General features: G+C 42.6%; 1 protein-coding gene across 1 annotated transcript; it reads right to left on the bottom strand.

Moving 5' to 3' along the window:
* Window positions 1-16,917: 16,917 nt before the first annotated feature.
* cenpx (centromere protein X) lies at window positions 16,918-20,582 on the bottom strand. The gene is made up of 5 exons (XM_026359867.1): window positions 20,145-20,582; window positions 19,543-19,594; window positions 19,395-19,448; window positions 19,202-19,290; window positions 16,918-18,906 (listed from the first exon to the last, which is right to left on the bottom strand). Exons 1-5 carry the CDS (start codon window positions 20,181-20,183, stop codon window positions 18,892-18,894), a joined length of 249 nt encoding a protein of 82 aa, XP_026215652.1. The 5' UTR covers window positions 20,184-20,582; the 3' UTR covers window positions 16,918-18,891.
* Window positions 20,583-20,592: the final 10 nt, after the last annotated feature.

Genomic DNA, 20,592 nt, shown 5'->3' with positions numbered 1-20,592 from the left:
CAAAAAAAAACCCTCTCTTCAAAGTTCGCTAACCAAACTGTAATTGTGGTATCTTTCCTCACTTTTTACTGATTTTGTCATGCATGCCTTCATGCTGCATTTTCACAACATATTCCGGTCAAAGTCGCCACACTGCGGTCACACACGTTGAGCTGTTCTCCTGACAGCTGCCTGTGCCTCTACAGGATAATAGCTACTTGAAACAGAAGGGTTTATTTTTCTCTCTGAACATAATTTTTACTGATTCATGTGTCAGTTTGTGTGTTTTATGATGTTATTTTAGCTTTGAGCACGTTCAAAAATAGTCACAAAGTTCTATTCCCAAGCATTTATATGGCTAACATATAAACATTTTTATTGCTCAAATGTAATTTTGCGGGCAGAAATAAGAAAGAAGACAAAAAGACATGCATTTTTTGATTTCCTTCCAATAAATGTTTGGAATCGTAATAACCTCTGGGGACAGACAATCCATTACGTTCTCATGCAGCCAACATATCTGGGTTGCTCTCTCACTCTCTTTGTGGTATGCGTGTCCAAGGGTTTGTTACTCTTTGAGGTCTTGGTTTGTTTAATGAAGTGGTAATCTGTCTACACAAAGGATCACCCTCGAATCTTAGGATCAGCATGCCAAGTGACTCTGTATACACTTGTTAGTGTCTCTAATAAAAATGGCTCCCCACTTAAGAATGGTATGTCCAATATTTCAGCAGCGTCGGCTGTTCTTTCTCCTCTGTGATGCCACCGGCTCTGTGTTTGCATATGTTCAACCTGTTTCTTGAGTTGTAACCTATGCTTGTGGTGCTACTGTGCCGAGGGCCAAATGCAAATCGGAACCTAGTGGGCATTTGGCAGGGAATTCACACAGGCCAGAACAGCCTGTGTTATGACAGACCCGGGTGTGTTTGTGCAGCTAAGGGTGCCGAGGACTTTCCTGCTGCAGTTTAACCCAGGACCATCAGAAAAAACACAAACCTTTAAGTTACAAAGAGAGGGGCTGAAAACATGATCTACTCCGCAGTGTGTCTGACATGTTAACTAAAGAAAACAAGCTGACTAATGGTTTTGTATTCTGTGTTTCCTTTAGAGGCTTTGAAGTCCATGTCCGTGTTGCACATGAGCCCCAGGTAAGCCCAACTGCATATGTAAAGATACCCAAAAATAAATAAATAAACAAATAAAAATAACTGATCACCTCAGGCTTCTAGATCATACAACAGTCTCCTTCATTTGTGCACTTTAAGTTTTTACTATAGGAACATTTTATGTATTTGATCACATCAAGGAAACAAGAGGATTGTTCACTGTGAAAATATCAGCTCAAACCAAGTCACAGGCTGGACAGTCGCACAAAAAAGTGATGGTGTCACTGTCAGAAAACTGACAAACAATCTCACTTATGTGAGTAGGTGAATGTTGATTTCAGTACTGACCAACACTTCCTTATGAAATACTGTGACATTAATACAAGAAAAAAAAAATACAGACATAACTTAATTGTACATTGTACCCAATTCTTTCTTTTGAGGCTTCCTCTTGTTGTTCTTGTTGTTCAGTGTCATTGTTCCCTCCATTTACCAATAATTATCCCGCAATCCCGCAAAGTTAAAAGCACTGTAGTAGAAGCGCTCGTTAAAAATTACATGTGACCCACACTAATAATTTCCTCAATCTTTTGTAAGAAAATTCTGCCTGTTTTGAATTGTTTACTGATGACTGGTGGTGATTACTGGTGAGTTTCACACACTGTGAACTAAAACTGAATTCCATTCACCCCCACTGTACGGAGGTGGAGGCAAAATTTGGGTAACGGGCATCTGAAAAACTATCCGCATGGTTATAAACCACCAGAGTTACGTGAGAAAATATGTTTTGACCAAGTTTGAAGCCACAGTTAATGTTCTGAAGAAGATTTAGTCCAGCCAACTAGACCCCTGCGTGTGTGTATGTGTCTGTTTTGTTTGTGTGTGTGTGCACGCATGGGTGTGTGGGCCGGGGGGTTATTACTGCTTCTTGCTGGTTGCGGCACAATCCTGTCTGTTCTGTGGGACATCTGTGGGTTGCGTGATGGGCTTTGTGGAACAGTGCTCTGTTAGTGGAGTTAAACAGGCACAGTCACGAGCTCTACCAGACGCCATGGGCACAAGTGACCTTGTCTCTCTGAGGCTCCGTACACACGCACATATGGCGACATGCTACAATATAAAAACACAAATGGGCACTGACACACAAAAATAGGGGCCATTCAGTCATGACCTCAGGCAGAGATTCGGACTTGTTTTTTTTAAATATCAATGCCACGATTCACCTGTATTGCAACATCAGACTTCCGTCGATCTTGCCCAAGTTGTCGTGCATCTGCTAGTATTTTTCTTTTTATTGGCCCGCCACCACTTGTTTGATACACACCAGTATCCACCATTCATTTGTACGTTTGTATGCGGCCTCCACTATCCCCGAAAGCCTTTACACTGCAGCCAAAATCACAGTTGTATTCCTTATGTGTAGATATCCAATGCATCAAAAGCTGCCTTTCTATTATTATTGATTTTCATTTTATTTTAGAAGGGAGTGGGTGTCTGTGTGTGTGTAAGCCTTTTATGTTCCTCTTGCTCATTTGTCAAAAAGTGAGCTATAAACCTCCCTGAAGGTTGAGAACAGAGCCTCCATTACGACAACCAATCAATGTGTTCAATGCATCGTAAGATCCCACATAAGATGTGTAATTTGGTAGGAGATGAAGTGATACTGGCAGTTTAATGTTGCGTATCGGGGCGGTCACTGCACAGCCCTCTCGTAATCTATAGACGAAACACTGCGTTCCCCCTTTACATGTTAGATTTAAGATGATTTTAAGGGCAGATGGGTGTAATGAAGACCAGAGTGTTAACAGGACAGAAAGATGTTAAAAAGAGATGGAAAAACTTGGGGAGATCAAACAACTAGTCTATTGACTTTGATGTTCGTCTCTTTCATTAGAGTTGCGTGGTCTCAGACAATCTATTAGTCTTCTACCAGGATGTTTCATCTCTTCTTCTTGCAACCTTTTTTTTTTCCTGTTTTGTTTTACTGGCAGAAAATGGCACAAAAGTAAGCATTGCTTGTCCATTGTACACATCTGACATTACATTGTGATTTTACACTCTTATGTATTAAACATTTGTCCACTTGATCATTTGGGATGATGTTGATAGATCTGAGCTCTGATTTCAGGAACAAACCATCAGAGCCAAACACTCTGAGGTGCCAGCATGAGAATCCTGGCCAGCTTGGCAGGTGGCCTCAGACCATCAGAGCGGTCGGCCTTTTATGAGATTACATGAAAGTGTGCAAAATAATGACAAGCATTTGATCATCAGAGACCAAGCTGATTTATTGCGCAGACCTGGCAAAACATCCACCTGCCTTCGAGAAAGATGAGAGTGAAACACGGCCCCCGGTGCACCGTTTTCACTCTCCCGCAGTTTACTGGGGCTTAAAGTTTGGTGCCAGGACATTGGGAGGAACTAACGCTAACTTGTTTCAGACACAACAGAAAGGAATTAACAGCATTTTTGTCAAACTAAATGGAAAAGTCTGTTTTTTGTCTTCTGGGCATTATGTTCGGGGATCACACTTCACCTTTGAAGCTGTTTTGCCTGAGTGAATGGGATAATATTGCACATGTTTGTGTTGATTAAAGAGTTTATAGATGGTTGTGTTTGATTCACAGCAAACACGATTCCCAGAACTTTACTTCTGAGCACAATTTGACACAAAATGACTAAGTCAGTGTCAAGGCACAACCAAAAGCAACCAGACTGTGTTATCATATTGGAAAGCAAACTTTTTCCATTATGGATATATGTATTTGTTTGATAGAAGTTGAACAAGCCAACTGGAGATTTTCATATTTTCCAGTGTGTGTCCAAAAGATAGGCTTTATATGACAGAGATGGAGACAGACAGGGGGAAAAAAACAAAAACAGAGATCCACTAGAAACCACAGTAGTCAATGGTATGCTTTACAAGAGACAAAACGTTGAACAAAAGAAAAAATAGGATAAAGGATGTATTTGCTTCAAAGGTCTTACTGTAAGTGTAATTTTCAAAAGGGCTGGGTTGCCCCCGTTCTGTAATTAAGTTCTTCACATTGGGTTTGTCTGGAATTAAAAGGGCTATTGCCACTTTTCAACATGGATGTTTTTATATGTCTATGTTTGTCTGTGGTGAAGGATGAAAGGGAGATGCCTTCCCCTGTCTCCTGAAAAGTCTTCACACCAGTGGAAAGTAGACGAGGAAGAGACTCCGTAGTGTTTGAACTTGTGTCTCGTGCCTTCCTCGTCTTCAAAACCAGTCAACAGAGGTGGTTTCGTTTTTATTGTGTGTTTGCCATTGATGCTTTTGTTTTCTGTCCATAAACTCTGCCCAGATGACTCCGGATGACCCCAACAGTAAGGACAATGTCAGAAGTGTCTCTGTCTCCACTATATGTCTCCACATAGACGTTTTAAAGAGAAGCTTAATTTATCTTGTCAGACACGTAACAGACCATCCAAAATGTTTGGGCAAGTTCCATCAAGTTTTGTGGGCTGTTCATTTAGACTACATCCGTATCAGTGTTTATTATCTATTTCATGCAGTGATCATCTGTGGCTTTTGTGCTCTTCGAAGCTTGTCTTCAGTTTGAAATCAGCGCAGTGCCCTTTGCTCTGGAGGAAACCGGAATGACAATCTTTTTCAAGTATCTTACAAAGTGAAAATCTGATGACAGTAGTTGAGACTAGTGGACTGTAAAGCATTATCTGTGGTTCCGTGGTTTCTTCCTCAAAGTACAGCTCCGGGGCAGCTTGCAGAGTTCAATCACAACCCCTGCTCCGCTTCCAAGACTACTCATGAAATGACAATGAAAAGCTGACGTCAGACCGGGGTGTTTTGCTAAAAAACCAAGGCAGAAAAATAATAATGATACAATAAGACTGGCCCTGCTGATTTTCTTGGAATGTCTGATTCAGCGGAGCCGATAAATTGAAGTTTTTTTGCTTTCTTTGCTCCAGACATGATGTCTTCCCGATGAAGGATAGTCTGAAGTATTCTTCAAAGGCAATTAAGATGTATAATTAATAACAGAAATCAGTAGTTTAAAATTACAGCTGAGGACACCCAGATCTCTTTCAGCCCGTCAAATCTCTGTCTCCTGGTCCTTTAATTAGCTTAGATTGAAGAAATTGGGTGGGGTCTACCCGCCACCTACCATCAGCACCTCCACCCAGTGTTTTAGACTAAACTAAAGAGTTATTCTTCACGCACAAATACTCGTCTCTTATCTGACATCAAAAGCCCAACTGACGAATTCGGTTTTGTCGATTTTATGTTTGATTTTTGTCACAGCCGTGAGATCAACCCGTGTCTGTGATGGTGTAGATAGACTGTATGTGGCGCACTTATCCTTCTGCCCTTCTCCACCACGGTTTGTATCTCAGGCAGCACAGTTCAGCCGTTACTTGCTTGTCTAAGCTCTGCCAGCTTTGTTTACGACTCTCACTTCCAACTATAACAGTCAGAGGTCTGTCAGAGAGACTGGAGCTAAATATAGACCAGGTCTGTCATTATCAGGATAATTTGAGAGTAAAGCTTTTCTCCATTACGTGATAAGCCAGCAACCCAAACAATAACACACAGTGTGGTGTGGGATCGTGACCTTACTATAATGTTGAATATTTCCGCTTTGAAATAATGAATTTGGGCCAATGAGGACAATTTTACACTAAAAGATACTGACATACTGGTTGGCTCTCTTGTTCTTTTACCATTCCTGATGGATTTGAGGTGATAAGCAGAACAGGTGGCCCATCTCAGGTTTCTGAGAGTTTTCTTTTTCCTCTTATAAATGATAATGAATGAACTGACGTCACGACCAGATGTCTTGGTGAACAACAATTGTCCCTATCGTTACATTCGAAGATGCTTTTCAGGTAAAACTTTGCAAATACATATCTGGAAGTAGAGATGTGAAAAGGTTCATCCGTGTATGCGTGCTTGGCAATGTTTTGTCGTTTTTGGGAGTGGTTGAACATTTGAGGGAGAGGTGATTCACAGAAGAAAGACAACACCGGAGCTTTCGAGAAAGATTAATGAAATGTGCAAGTGCTTGGCTTGGATGACAAAATCATCCAGGGAACTCCAAAGAAAGCGGAGGGGTGAACACGTGTCATTCTCGTAAGACTACTTCAGCCAAGTCGTTGCACCCATAATCAGTAGCCAAGATGACTTTTACAACTTGGAGTGCGGCCCTTGATATTAACTCCCAGACGTGTCTGAGGGATCTCTTTTGTTTGTTTTTTTTTTTTTGTTATATGAACTTTTGAACAGGTGCACCCTTGTAAGTAAATCCAACCACAAAAAGGCTCAGAGATATCAAGATGCAAGGATGCAATTGAGAGAATACCTCACCCCCACCCCTCGCTCGTTCCAAATCTTTTCCATTCTGCGCTCTACCCTCTTCACTGTCCCTTTGGCTTTCTGTGCCCATAAAGGGACAATGGATTAGCATCTCCCGTTTCCACGTGACCTCATCTGTGTTTGATTTTTGCCTACTTGAAATTGGCCATGGGGTTAACACTGAGTCCTTTGATCAGTCCTGCCAGGAATTGGACTTGTTTATCTTGTTTATCTGATGATGGCCCCTTAATGGGGGGCATACATTTGGCAGGGGCATGCCTTGATGTGGGCCTTGATAGCTGTAGGACAGAGAGAGAAGAGAGGACCAGGACTTAGTAATGGTCGGAGGTGAAGGAAAGACGATTACAGATGTGCCTCGAGGACATCTGAGCCTCTTTCCTCTAGCACTTATCTGACCCCATACAGATGGCCCCTCATCATGATCAAAAACCACAGATATCCAGCATCCTTTCTCTTCTCTTTCCTTTTTTTCCCAACCTAAGCAGCTCTCCACTTTACTGAGATTGACAGTTATTAATCCACATGCAGACTGACTTTCAAGGCAATCTAGAAGTGCAGGAAATGGCAAGCAATCAACAAGCTTCTCAAATGAGATGTTGCCCCGTTCCCTTGTTCATTGACTTGCTGATGGAGATGTGAGGAAATGGTGCGGGTAGACAGCCAGGCCCCATCCCGTCACTTGCCTGACTCGACCTCGGCCCTCTGAAATGAAAGCCTTCCTCTGCTGCACAACAGCTGGACTCAAGGGAGCCTGCAGAGGGTCTGTTTATTTGTGCAACAATGTAATCAGGGGGTCTGTCGTTACAGGACCTAGCCTTTGCACCTTCTCTCTCTCCACCGGGCCCATCCTTTCTTCAGCTTCCATCACCTCCCCTCCACTTCTTTTACCATTTCTCTTTCACCACCCTCAATCCTTATCTTTGAGCCTCATCATTATCCAAATCCCTCTGCTGACCCATGTTGACCTTCAGATTTGTTTGATGTGGTCCTGGCAAGGATGCAGATGAAACAACGCTGAAGGTTTATTGTTTAAAGGACATATTTCCATGATGAGGGTTTTGGAAATAAACGTTCCATGTCTTCTTTACCTACGAGATGGCTGAGTGTGTTCCTGTGTGCGTGTGCACGTGAGAGACAGCAGGAGAGCATCTACTGGGCGCGCGTCTACCGGGACGCCCATTGATGTTGCTGCACACATGCACACTTTCTCCTGATCTAATCAAAGGGAACGAGTGTGTAGTGTGGTAACATGCTGATAATTTAGTCTGTTGTGTTGTGGTTTAAATCATGAGATTCCTTCAGTTAAAAGTCTAGCGTAAGTAAACAAGCTCACACATGTGGCCACAATATTGCTGTTCCTCTGTCCAGAGAAGTTCTCTCTGTGGGAAAAGTGGGTGTTATCCATCCATTTTCATTCAGCATTTTCCACTGATGTATGACAGAATCCTCAAGAGCCAAATGCAGAGAAATATTAAGCCCAACAAAGAAAGATAAAGATATATTCAACAGATATAAACATATAATGTGTTTCTTATTCATTCTTGTAGCATTTTTACACAGAATCTTAATATATTTAAATTATTTACTGTCATAGATCTATAATAAATACAATATGTGCCCGTTTGGTTTAAGATTTACATGTTGCAGACACATAAATATCACTGTTTCCTACTATTTATTACAATAACCTGCTATGTTTTCCTGCTCTAAATTTAAGTCTGTAGCTCATCCTGCTCCCTCACTCAGAACGACTTCCAAGTCCTTCTGCAAATCTATGATGTCTCTTATTTGCCTGTTTGTCTCAAGAGAGACAGACAGGCGGGTTAGTTTGGGCTGGCCCGCCTTCTGAACAACAGCATCCCCAGTCTGTACCGCTCTTCACAGAAGAAGCATCTTGTTTTTCAACTGGTGGTTTTCTTAAGCCACAGTGTTTGATGTGGGCTTCCCTTAATCACACAACATGCTCTCTAAACATGGACTACATTCATCTTCGCTCTGCGACTTCTGGACTCCCCCCCTTTCCCGATCTGTTGCTGCTTTTGTTGAGTTATTGTGCAACAGAGTAGTGAGACAAGAGGAAGACAGTGGCCTTGATCTCGATGAAGTGATTTTGATCTGGCCAATCCAGCAATTAGGCTACTGAGGGAAGAGTGAACCTCTAATCCTGGATGGGGCACGTGTTCTTTGTAGTCCTAATGTCTCTCTTCCTCCTCTGTCCACATCACTATCTGATGGGATGCAGAGCGAGTATTAAACCAATGCCTCAGATGGAAGCCTACCATTAAGATGGAGATGCTATGCTCTTTGAGGCTGAGGACTGTTAATTATAAGCTGTGGGTCAGATGTAGTTGTGTTTCCTCGATCTTGCTGAATTGAGGGTTTGCTCGGCACTGGCTGGAGACCTGGTGCCAGGCTCTGGAGTCAGCGTGTCACTGCCGGGTACTTTGTGGGTATGAGACAAGGCAAGCCGCCACTCAGAGTGTGACTCCATAGTAGTCCCATATGGGGGCAGAGATGAAAAGCTTTTATCTCCCCTATCCTCCCCTCCTTCCCACCGTCTTCTTCCCCTCAGAGATCTTACTGGCAGGGCAGTAGGTGGAGGACAGAACTAGAATAACCAGACTAGTTGTTAACATATCAGCTCTTGTTGAACCTTCAAGGGCATCAAGCGAGATCAAAGCGAAGCATTCAATCTAAAAGCGTGACATTGTCTTGCTCAACAATTCATCTAGCCTCCAATTCAGCTGTCACTGAATGAGGAAGTGGTCATGAACAGCAATGGAAGGCCTTTCACTGTCCCCTAATGGGCTTTGATGATCCAGTACAAAGAAAGTGTCATAATGGTCTCATGCAAAGTCTAATGTTGGTTCTAATGCCATTTGTTTATTGTTGCCATTAAATTGAGAGTGACCCAACCCGATACCTTTGTATATTAAGGGGATGATGATGGATGCTTGACAAATGGCTACTAAGCAACATCGGGTGTTTTCTTTCTTTCTTTCTTTCTTTCTTTCTTTCTTTCTTTCTTTCTTTCTTTCTTTCTTTCTTTCTTTCTTTCTGTCCTCGCCTCTCTCCCTGTTTCTTTCTTACCTCCTGTACACAGCAGCTCTTTTTTTTTTTTTTTTTTTCCTTCCCCTCTCCGGGGTGCTGTTTTGAATATCTCCCGTCCCCTCTGGGAGTTCTTTATTTTTCAGTTTTGTGTTGTTTTTCAGTCATTCTGCATTTACACCCAGCAGCCCTTTGATGTTGTTGCCTGGGTGCTGGTGGACAAAGGACCTGGCCATCAGCTGGGCTTAAGGATGGGGTGGGACTGGGTAGAGGGGGGCGGAGGGGGGTGGGGAGGAGGTTAAGGAGAAAGGGATGAATAAAGAATCAAAGTAACTGGAATGGGGTTTGGAGGCGGAGGACTCCATGTGAAACTGTGAACCATGTACCCCTTTTAAAAATGGGCCAGGAGTTCACAGTTCTCATTGCTTTTCTCAGTTCCCCCTTTGTGTGTCATGTCATTGCCTCCATATGTTTATTTGTGGCCATGCTTGTCTTTGTTGTCACTGCATCTTCTCATTCTTTAACTCTACCAGACCGCATATTAGCCTTTGCAATGAGGCTGCCAGCTGCTGTTGGGCCTAGTAAAAATGTCTTCACGTCTCTTCCGGTGTCACCGTGACCCGTTCCTCCGTGGCACCTTGCTACGTGGCATTATGGTTACAGCCTCTTCCACTCTGTAGTTTCTGTCCACCAAGCCGTGCAAAGCAAAAGGGTACTGATGCCACTGCAGCCCCTCACACCCCCACAAAGGGGGAGAGACAGTCTGTGCTCCCTCAGCCCATCAAATCCCCACAGGACCACTCTGGTCCACTGGAGGTGAATTCAGGGAGCAGCCTTTGGTGGTGCCGACACAGCAGCACTCTTTCACCGAGGGCCTCATTAAACCCAACAACATCCCCGCAGCCTGGGCTTTATTGTTGAGCCAGCTTAATGTTAAATGGCAATTAAAGGCATCACCAAGGTGCAGGTATTAAATGCTTTTGAGGAGCACAAAGCCTTTTGGAAGATAAAAATGAAAGCTAAATGGTCATTCAAAGTCTTTACTGGAAAGATGTATAGCCTGTCTAACCTCTATTCAGATTTACTCAGATTTGAATGTGCAAAAAATAATAGTAAAGTAAGTTACAGTATCAAACTGGTTCATTCGTTGTAATGGACTTAGAGAGAAGTATCACCTGATTCTGCAGACCTCAGCTCATGCTTTCTCTACTGTTCAGGTTCACTCTCGACATACTCCTCATCTCATTTCTCGGCGCAATGAGCAAACAAACTGAAACCAAAACCAAAGAAACTGTTCGTTCAGCATGTCTACTTATAATGTGGCTATACATCAGTGTTGTGTTGCACTGCCCCCAAATGACCAAAAAACCCGTCGCTGCCATTTTTGCTGCAGTCTAACAGTCTTGTATTATTATTTGGCTTCACATGTTTCTAGTTTGGGGAATAAATGTATATTTAATTCATGTATGTATGTAAACACAGACTTGCTGGACTTTAACTTTTATTTCTTGGACAGTTTGCAGGTAATGCAGTCGAACCGATTACAATAGTTTTGTTGCCAGGTTGTTTTCCATTATAATTATTCTAATTAGTGGAGCAAAGCATATTGTTCTGTGTCACTTGTTTAATTTACTCCCCATATGCCGTCATTGGAGTGTGGTTAGATCCCATACCGGCTGGGCCTGCTCCTCTATGCATTACTTGTGGACATACATCTCCACTTTGTATTTATTCACTCGTGTGCAGTCACGAAACAAGCAGAGGGTAAAGAGCATGGGCTCCACATGCCGGAGGGGGCTCTGCTCTATAAACCACCAGACTCAGGTTGGCAAATGGATCCAATTGGGAAATGGTCATAGCACAGATGAGTGAAAACTGTGTAAACAGTCTGCGAACCATCAATATGCACTTCAGCGAGGCAGAGGAGGATGCAACTGCAACATCTGTTCAACCAACTCCACTGGAGAGTGATTAAGTCATATTTATAAGCAGCACAGGAAACAGACCCACAGCTTATCTTATTGCAGACAGGTTTAACACAGCTGTTTCGAGAGGACAATCAGAGATATCAAAGAAAGACACAGCTCTCGCTGCCTGAGCAGTATTTGGTAGCGATACAGTGTGTTGTCGAAGTGTACTCCGCGAATCCTGTCCAGCAGATTTTATCGCTGCTTTTTAATTCAGAGAAATCGAAGACAGTTTGCTGAGATTTCACTCGCCCTCTCTCTCTCAAGACTTCAAACAGCAGAGTGAAATAACAAAAGGAAGTCTAGCAATCAAACGTGGCCATGTTTGTGTATCTCTGTTACCACATTCTGACGTTTTGCCCTTTCAAAAATCGTGTCTCTAGTCTCGTAAGACAGACTTAAGTAGTTTACTCAGCTGTGGGATGGGGACGCTCAGCTTCCCCTCTCAGCATCAGAGATGCAGTGAAAAATAAAATTGCTGCGATGGCTGTGTTTTTACATTGTTGCTGAGCATTTGACCTTCCTTTTCCTATTGTGACAATATTTCTTCAGCTAAGAAAGATGAAGGAAAGAGATAGGATTGCCGTCAGCAAATACAAGGTTTCGATTTCATAACCTCAAAAGCATAAAGCGCATCACACCCTGTCCTCTCCGTGGTTACTCCACCTAAGTCAGCAGCTCAGCACCCTAGGACATCTATTCATAAAGTAACCTGTGGTAAAACTTTACCCTTGACAAGAGTGGGATTACAATGTGCATGCTGTTGTAGTTGCAAAATCTCTGTTTATCTATTGGTCAAAATGATTTTTGATGGTCGGTTAATGTGTTAGTTTGCCAAAACTGGCAACGTTAATCATTTAGAGAGGCTTCATGCAATAAAGTACGCCTCCTAAAGTACGAGGGGTTGCTTCTTTTTTCTACTTCATGTACAGTGATTCTGAAAATAATCAATCAACAATGTAGTTAAATCTCTTTTGTAGTTGCTACAGTGCATATCATCGTTCTGAAACATCTCTGCTCAATGTTTTCTCTTTGGTAAAGATCTTCATAAAGCCCACAAAATAGAAACCAGCAGCTCACTCTCAGCGTAAAGAGTGAGCTTAATCGAAAGCATGTTTCAGTAGAGTTGTCGCTCCTGCCACTGTTACACTTATCAGCTCGTTTTTTCTTATGTTTAGGTGTCAAATGGTAGGGGACAGTACAGTATATTCACAGTATGTGGTTGCATCAATACAATAATGACAAAATATGTGATCTGGGACAACTCACATCCTGAAAATTCTTCATTGTGAATGTTTGAGTTCTTCTGTCAGGGAGCAATTGTAAGTCAACTAAGTCCTCATTCCCACACACCTCCACAGCCCAGTGATCTGGGTTCCTGTGCCAGGGGTGGTAGCTCCCTGGTGCTATTAGTTAGCAGGATCAGTGCTGGATGGGGGGAAATGGAAGAGGACCGGGGGACACCTGGCCTTTTATCTTTGGTCGCTCAGACATGTCACGGCTGTGCCTCTTGACAGAATCAGGATGCAGGATATTGCCCTCCCACTGATGTGCATCCTGTGCTCCTCAGCCTGTGTAGTGTATCAATGCAACATCCAGCAGCACCTACACCTCCGGGTCATTTACTGCGCTAACAAGGCCGATTTGGAGAACCCTGGCAACCGTGGCAACTCCGTTGATGACTACGCTCTTTTGCTGAATAATATAACCATATTAAGGCTGCCTGAAAATCTTTTTATAGAGAGAGCTGAAGAAGAAAAGCGAGAAAAGGTGAAAGAGAAACGAGATTAACTGTTTAGCCAACAGCCCCTGAGTCAGACACCATAAAAGTCTCTGTACAGTAAGTCAAATTCAAAGGAGCCTCTCTCTCTCTTTTCCATGCCTGCTACTCTCTCAGTCTTTTTTTTAATGTGTTGTTAGTCGTGTGTTTCATCACAGGGTGAGCAGTCGAGCGGTTTTAGAACATGCCGGTGCTTTGTTTTATGCACAGAAAAGTAAAAGCAGCAGCGTTCCCTTTGAAGCCCTTTCAAATTTATTGTTGTTTTTCTAGGAAAGGCGTTTTTTTTTTTTTTTTTTTAATTACAGCTCATTGTGAGTGAATCTGCTCCTTTTGCTGTTTTTGGAGAGGGCTTTTGTCTGGAAACACGTCCTCTCCACAGATGAGGGTGGAACAATTATTGGAGACAGCGGTGCAGTGTACCTTGCTTCAAAAGTCAGAGGTCGTTTTGTGTTGGCTGCCTCTTCTATATTATATTACATACTGTATTTGTTTGAGTGAAAATCACCATGTGATTTAAAGATGGATTTCAGAGCAGACCTCTTACAGCAGTAACCATACATCATTCCAGCTCCGGTTGTGTGATGTGAAACCGTGCATTAACTCCATCCTTCTCCTACTCCTGAGGGCCGGCACATTTCCAGCAGCTCTGTTATATTTCCAGCCTAATGTGAAGAGTGGCTCGTAAATCACCTCTGCTGGTCACCCTTTTTTTCTTTCCACGCCGGAGAAACAAAAAGAGTCACACTTGCCCTCAAAGAGAAAAAGAGCCACCACACAGCTTAGCACCCTGCTGCGTCTCCTGACCCCGGAGTTTCACCTTCCCTCCGGCACTGCTAAACTGCACATGTGAAGAAACAGGTGCACCTTCAAAGTCTGAGAGTGAGCTGGAGCATTGGCTCAAGGTGTTGGATAGTTTTAATGTCAAAGATAAAATAAATGAATGTGTATAAACTCAAATGTTGCAGCTCAGGATTAATTTATCATAAGTAAATTCATTCACAGTTCAGTTGGAGGAGTGTATTGAGTTTGTTTTTGTCACTCAAACTTGCAAAGGTGAAACTCATGGTGGTACTAGAAGAAAAGTCAGGGGACCATAAGAGAAAGTTGGTTTCATCCTCTGGGAACCGTAAATACTTAATTACTTCTAATTACAACCCATACAATCTGTTATCTACCAACTAATGGCATGCATTGCAATTAATACAACTGCGCCTCTGAAGTGGAAAAGAATAAGTCAAACACTCTGGCCACACAGAGTCTTGGTTCTCACCTAACAGCCTCAGTATTCTGGGTCAGTTGTATATGCATAAGTGGAGCGGTGAGGCCCCTACCTGTACCAGAGAGTGAGGAAATCTCTTTGCTTTGAACCTGTATCACTAGGGGTTACTGCTCAAGTTTGCACAACACAGCAGACAGGAAGCTGTTAAAGACAAGGGCCAACACTGCAACCTGACCTCTGACCCTTACATCCTGACCTCTCCTGCAATCTGACATGAGCCCTTGTCTACATGAAAGCTGTCCTGTTGACTCACCAGGGCTAATTTAGAGTTCCGGTGCCCCTGACCACTGTGAGGACAGACAGTCAACATGTTGGCCTTTAGAGAACGTTTTTTGACCCAATAAAAAATAGGAGCACGCCCTCTTGTTTACATAGGATCTGATTCAAAGCAGTGCTGATGTTAAAGACCCTAATCCCTATTCCCCACTTCTGTCCACAATATGTACAGTAAAGTGTTATTTCAGTGAATATTAGCCCATTGCTGAGGGCCTTACATGTCTGCTGATGAAGTCCTTTAACAAATCTAACAAAGGCCAGCCTCACACTGTGCCACCTGCCACCAGCTAAAGAGATTTCAGTCATTACTTGCTCCTTTTTAAATATCATCAAACATCGGCCCTTTCATCATCCTGAGTGCATGACCTCCGGGGTCACAGCTTCTCTAAGCATGACTGACAGATCTTGTGAGGTTAAGTGGTGGGGTATTTTTATACCACTGTTTTTGGTGGGACCTAAAAATAGAGTGCTCCGCTGAGCTCCAGTCCTCAGCAGCTCATTTGGGGTACTAGTCCACCTCCCTAAAAACACCCCCCGCCGCGTCGGCATCGCCTCAGCTGAGCTGCCGATTTATTTTTAGACACTCCCAAAATTAATTGAATGGTCTTGTTTCATTGAGTTTGTGCGGTGTTATATAAGAGGATTACTCCTGTTATTATTGCCTGTGTCCTGACCATGTAGGCCACCACACAACGGAGGGAGGTGGGAGAGCGTAGAGGGGAACTGGGGTAATATACTTAAGGTAGTTGTACAGGGCTCAAGAAATAACCCAGCTGCAGGCCTAATTGTACATCTTTCTTGCTCCCTGTTTCCCTCTTCAGCTGCATGCCAAGGTCTTTGACCTTATCATCCACCTCACTGGTTCCGGAAGAATCCTTTCCGACCCCTGTGGCTACCAAAGCCCCAACCAATACACAGAGCACAGCAGCAGACCATCTCCAGCCTCACACTAACAGCTAAGCGCCACAACCAGTTAGGAGTGATCCCAGCAGAGTGCGCAAGTGGCTCAAACTGCCAGGTATGTTCTAATCATCGCCGCCATGGGCCCCGTGGCTCCTTAACAAAGCTCACGCTGAAGACCGCAGGACCCTCAGAGAGGCCCCGGGGCATCCAGGAAACCCACATGTCGCAGCAGTCCATGCAGCCGACAGAGAGGCTGCTGCCTCTGTGTTTGCATTCTCTCCACATATGCGAGCTGTCTGTAAAACGCATGCACACACAAAAACCCCTACACCGGTGTTTTGTTTGTGTTTTTTTGACAGTCCTGTAAACTGTTCATGTGTGAGTTGCGTGTGGAGCATCTCAAAGGAATGCACTGTGTCCCCTGCAGCATTCCTTCATGGTTAGAGAGCACAGTGCCCATGAGGGGGCCACAAGGGCCTCTTGTCTCCTGAGCACTAATGCATCACAGCCCCAGATCAAGCATGCAAGCACGTACATGCAGACAAACAACCAAGAACAGATGCATGCAATCAGATATTTATATGTACTGACAGACATACAGTATGTAATTGGAATGACAGGAGTAAAGATGGCACTTAGGGCAGATGACACCTTTTTATTAGATTATTATGATTTCCTCTTTTCTCCTGATTCTGCAAGAATTCTAAAGTTTAAACTGCTTGCATTACAGTACATCTTATTTACAGTATAAAGAACCCAATAAAGGTTCTGTGTAATAACATAAGAGAGCATGTGACACCGGAAGTCCCACAAACATGGCTGAACTGAAGCAGTTCTGTGAGGAAGAATGGTCCGAAATTCCTCATACATAATATTATCAACCATACATTTTAAACAGATTTAAAAGATTTTATGTCTAACACGTAAAAGAAGAGCAAATACGTCATGGTATTTCATGTGGATGTAAAAGTGGATGTAAATGTGATATATATGCCTATAACTTTGCAGCTTGTACATTTCTCATCTTGCCTGCTTGGAAGTTGTTACAGTACAGAGAGGTCGGGAGTCTGGGAAATGGGTGTATTACAATCTCTTGGCAGACGGGACCCTAGTTTGGGCTTGAAAATAAAGGAGCTTTGAAATGACATAAAGTTGGAAAGATGAAATGAGCTGTCTCATTCTAACAGTAAAAAAAAAAAAAAAAAAAAAAAAAAACACCACCAACTTGTCAGTGAGGAATTAAGGAGTGAAATCTGACATAATCCAAACATTCCCTCACAGAGACTCTCAAGACTTATGTAGACAACTCCACCCAGACAAACGCCCTAAACCACGATTACCGTTGACACACATCCTCAGACCTACACACAGAAATACAGCTCTCTGGTCGCATTAAAACTGTATGTTAGCCAAAAGGCAAAGGCTGTTTTATCTCCGTGTACAGCGTAATAAAAACAAACTATTGTCCTGACACTCCCTGGTGCTTCTTTACTGATAGCCATGGCTGCAATCAAGCACACATCTTCCCATAATGATGAAGGCCCTATCCCATGTGCAGCATTGTCCAACCAGAAGGCTGGAGACAGATCAGTCTGTTTAATGGGAAAAAGCTTCTCACTCAGGAGCTTCTCCAAAGTGCCTGGACTGGCTGTCGACACTCCCTGCCTTTAAAGTACGATCAAGAAAAGCTTTAACTCATTACTCTCTTCAATGCCCCTCCCCATTCTTGTCCTAACCGCTTTCGCATGTTTAATAATGCGGCCCTCAGATGTAATTTGATCCACTCAGATGAATAAGGAGAAAAGCTGTACAGTAGTACACTCCTTTGCTTGTACAGAGTGCTTTCAAGACAATCATTATTTCATTGGCATCTGCAACAATTAACAACTGGAAAAAGCTCTTTAGCTATAGTAAATATATAGTTATAGTAGAGGAGAAAAAAATAAAATACATTTTACAAATTTGTACATACATAAACCATTTATTTCTCATCTGTTGCAGAAAAGGATGTCCTCTGAATGAGCAGTCAAAGTAGTCCTGCTGTTTACAGTACAACAAAACTAGGAGGCAAGATTTGCTATTAAAAATTATAATTATAAACCCAACAACTTCACAACAATTACATTTCTTCCTAATGGTCCCTATAGGATCATTAAACTAAACATCACTCAAACAAACAAACCTTCTCCCAAAAACCTGCTGGAATTTACTCCTGGGAAACAAAATCCAGTCAGGGCCCTACTAAAAAAAAGGTGCTGGGCCAAATTCCAGGTGCCGTGTCCTTGAGCACCTATCTGACTTTACTCTAAGTTGCTTCCAGCTGTAAGTGAGCAGCATTTGTAAGTGCAGTGAGTCACTCCGAGACACACACAAATAAATAGTGTGAAGCGTTGTACAGCTATGCTGACTCATACTGGAGAAACGTTGGTCAAACATACCACTGCTGGAAAACCATCAGAGGCCCCTTGGTTAGAAAATCCCACATTACCCTCCCAGCTCTCCCGTATGCTGTGATGAAAGGAGAGAAAGCACCTCTACTACTCGCCTCTTCTGTTTATTTACCTTCAGAATTACACCCTGCTCTTCTTGGACCATGTTCCAATGTGTTTTGTTATGTTTCCTTTCAAACAGAATATCTACGCGTGTGGTCTCTGGCCATGTTTAGCTAACACATGCACGCATTCGTGCACACACACACTCCCATTCAACTTTCCCCATGTGCCAGAGGTCCCCTTTGCCCTTCCCCCTACCTCTAACTAAACATCGCAGGACAGCAAAAGGGAACTTCAAAGTGGCCGGAGGGGGTACTCCTTTTTTCCTGGCACTTGTCATCATCTCAGGGACTGGCTGCTCCCCTTATTACTCTAATTGCTTCCAACTGCTCCAGGAGGCTTTGATGAAGGGAGCCATGGAGCATGCTGGAAGCACCTGTTGTTGCACAGAAGAGCACAGGTGAGCCTTGTTGGTGGTGGTGTTGGTATGGAGGCGTCTGGACAGCACTGCTGCATTCTACTTAAAATCCCACAAATCATTTAATACAGAATGTGAATCTTAGCTATAAGTGATTATTAAACTGCAGTTATACAGACGAAATAAACATCACTTCAAATAAATTTGTAGCTGTAACGAATGAAGCTGCAGATCTCAAGCAGGGACGTGCAGGCAGCACTCTGCCTCCATCTTGTGGCATCACCGTACTAGAAATCCAGCAGCTGCATTGGAAGACATGAAAACGTGAGGCTGATTGAAATTACATTTTTTTGTCCAGTAATGATGCACAAGTGACACTCTTCACGTCTTCTTTGCTCTTCATGTCTAAACAGCATTTTACAAAACAATAAAAATACTAGCAGTTCTAACCAGTCAAGCATTATATTACAGACTGTAGCATCTGTATCATAGTGGAAACACAAAATCAGCAAAAGCTTTTGAACAAAATTAAGAACGCTATCTTAAATACAATAATACGTTTTACAAAGAATATGGGGTCAGTGATGAGATACACACCAGCTGAGGTAGAATCTTTTCAAAGTGCTCAATGTCTACTTGGTCGCAGTCCTCAGACTCTGCCTGTTTCTGTGATCTCACTGCAGCCTCTAAAAATGAAATAAGACATTCACTTGTTCAGCATTAAGTAATCAATCACATATTGTTTCTCAGACAGAGAACAGAAGTCTTCAGACACAACAGAAGTCCTTACCTTGGACGAATACTTTGAGCATCTCTACCATGAGCAGCACAGCATCACTACTTACTGAAACACAGCGAGATGAGTTCAAGTGTACGGTTAGAGCACATTTTAGGCCATGTCACTTATATCAGGATAATATTTAATAACATCAGCTCACTTTTGGTTTTGTCCTCCCTGAAGAAACTAGACAAGAGTTTTTTTACTGTTTCCTGCAAGTGTGGAAGACGAAGCACATCGTTACATCACAGTGTAGATAAACATTTATCTATAAGTTAAGAGTTGCACATGTAGGTTTGTGTAGACGTAAACACAAACAACTAAAAATAACTGTCTAATAACCTATTTAATAACTCCATTTAACGTTTGAAACATTTGATTGCTCTAAACTACTGTTGCCGTACGAAGGTTTTTTACGCCAAACTGCCTTAGAAAAAAACCCTAATGGTCATTTGTGTTTCGCCTTAAGTAAATGATGTTACACTAAAAAAAGAGACACGGCGCTTTCTTGAATTATAATAAACAACTCTTCAATTCGGCGTGCATAAAAAGTTAATCTGTTGAGTAATATCTTAGCTAGAAGTATTTTTTAAGCTATAGTGTTACAGACACGCGTTATGGGAGCTATTTTTGCACCGTTAATGGTGCTTAACGAAGGCGAATAAGGGGAAATGTTTGATTCATTTAACCACGGATAGACACAACCTTGTAACAGTTACGTATAAGCAGTCATAATCACAGCAAAGCTGATTCTGCTACTACCTTTTTGAAGCTTATTTCGGGATCCTGCTGTTCCGCCATGTTTTCAGCGCTGTGACAGAGCTTGGCGCTCTTCTTCTAAGTTTTCTTCTTCGTCGCCGCCGCCGCAGCCGTCTTCTTCTTCTTCTTCGTCTACTTCTTCGATGCTTTCTGTTGCTCTGCTGCCACCTTCTGAATTTCTCTATAAACGCTTTTTAAACTGTCCACTGTCCTAAATACTCTTTATAATTATCTGTCTTTCCACCAGCTTTCAATATATTTTCACCTGTTTTTTTTTTTTTGGAAAGCTGAATGCTTTCCTCTAGATATGTATTTGCTATTTCCAGTTCCTGCCAAACTCCTTTTTGTTTTTTCCTCTCAATGCTGTTGCCACTCCCAGAAAATGTTATTCCATATCACACTCACCCTCTCACCTTTAAATGAATCTTTGCACAATAATAATTGTGCCTTT

Source organism: Anabas testudineus, chromosome 8 (genome assembly GCF_900324465.2).
Source record: "Anabas testudineus chromosome 8, fAnaTes1.2, whole genome shotgun sequence".
Taxonomy (NCBI): domain Eukaryota; kingdom Metazoa; phylum Chordata; class Actinopteri; order Anabantiformes; family Anabantidae; genus Anabas; species Anabas testudineus.
The sequence above is the reverse complement of the archived record's forward strand: the minus strand, read 5'-3'. Positions and strand labels throughout refer to the sequence as shown.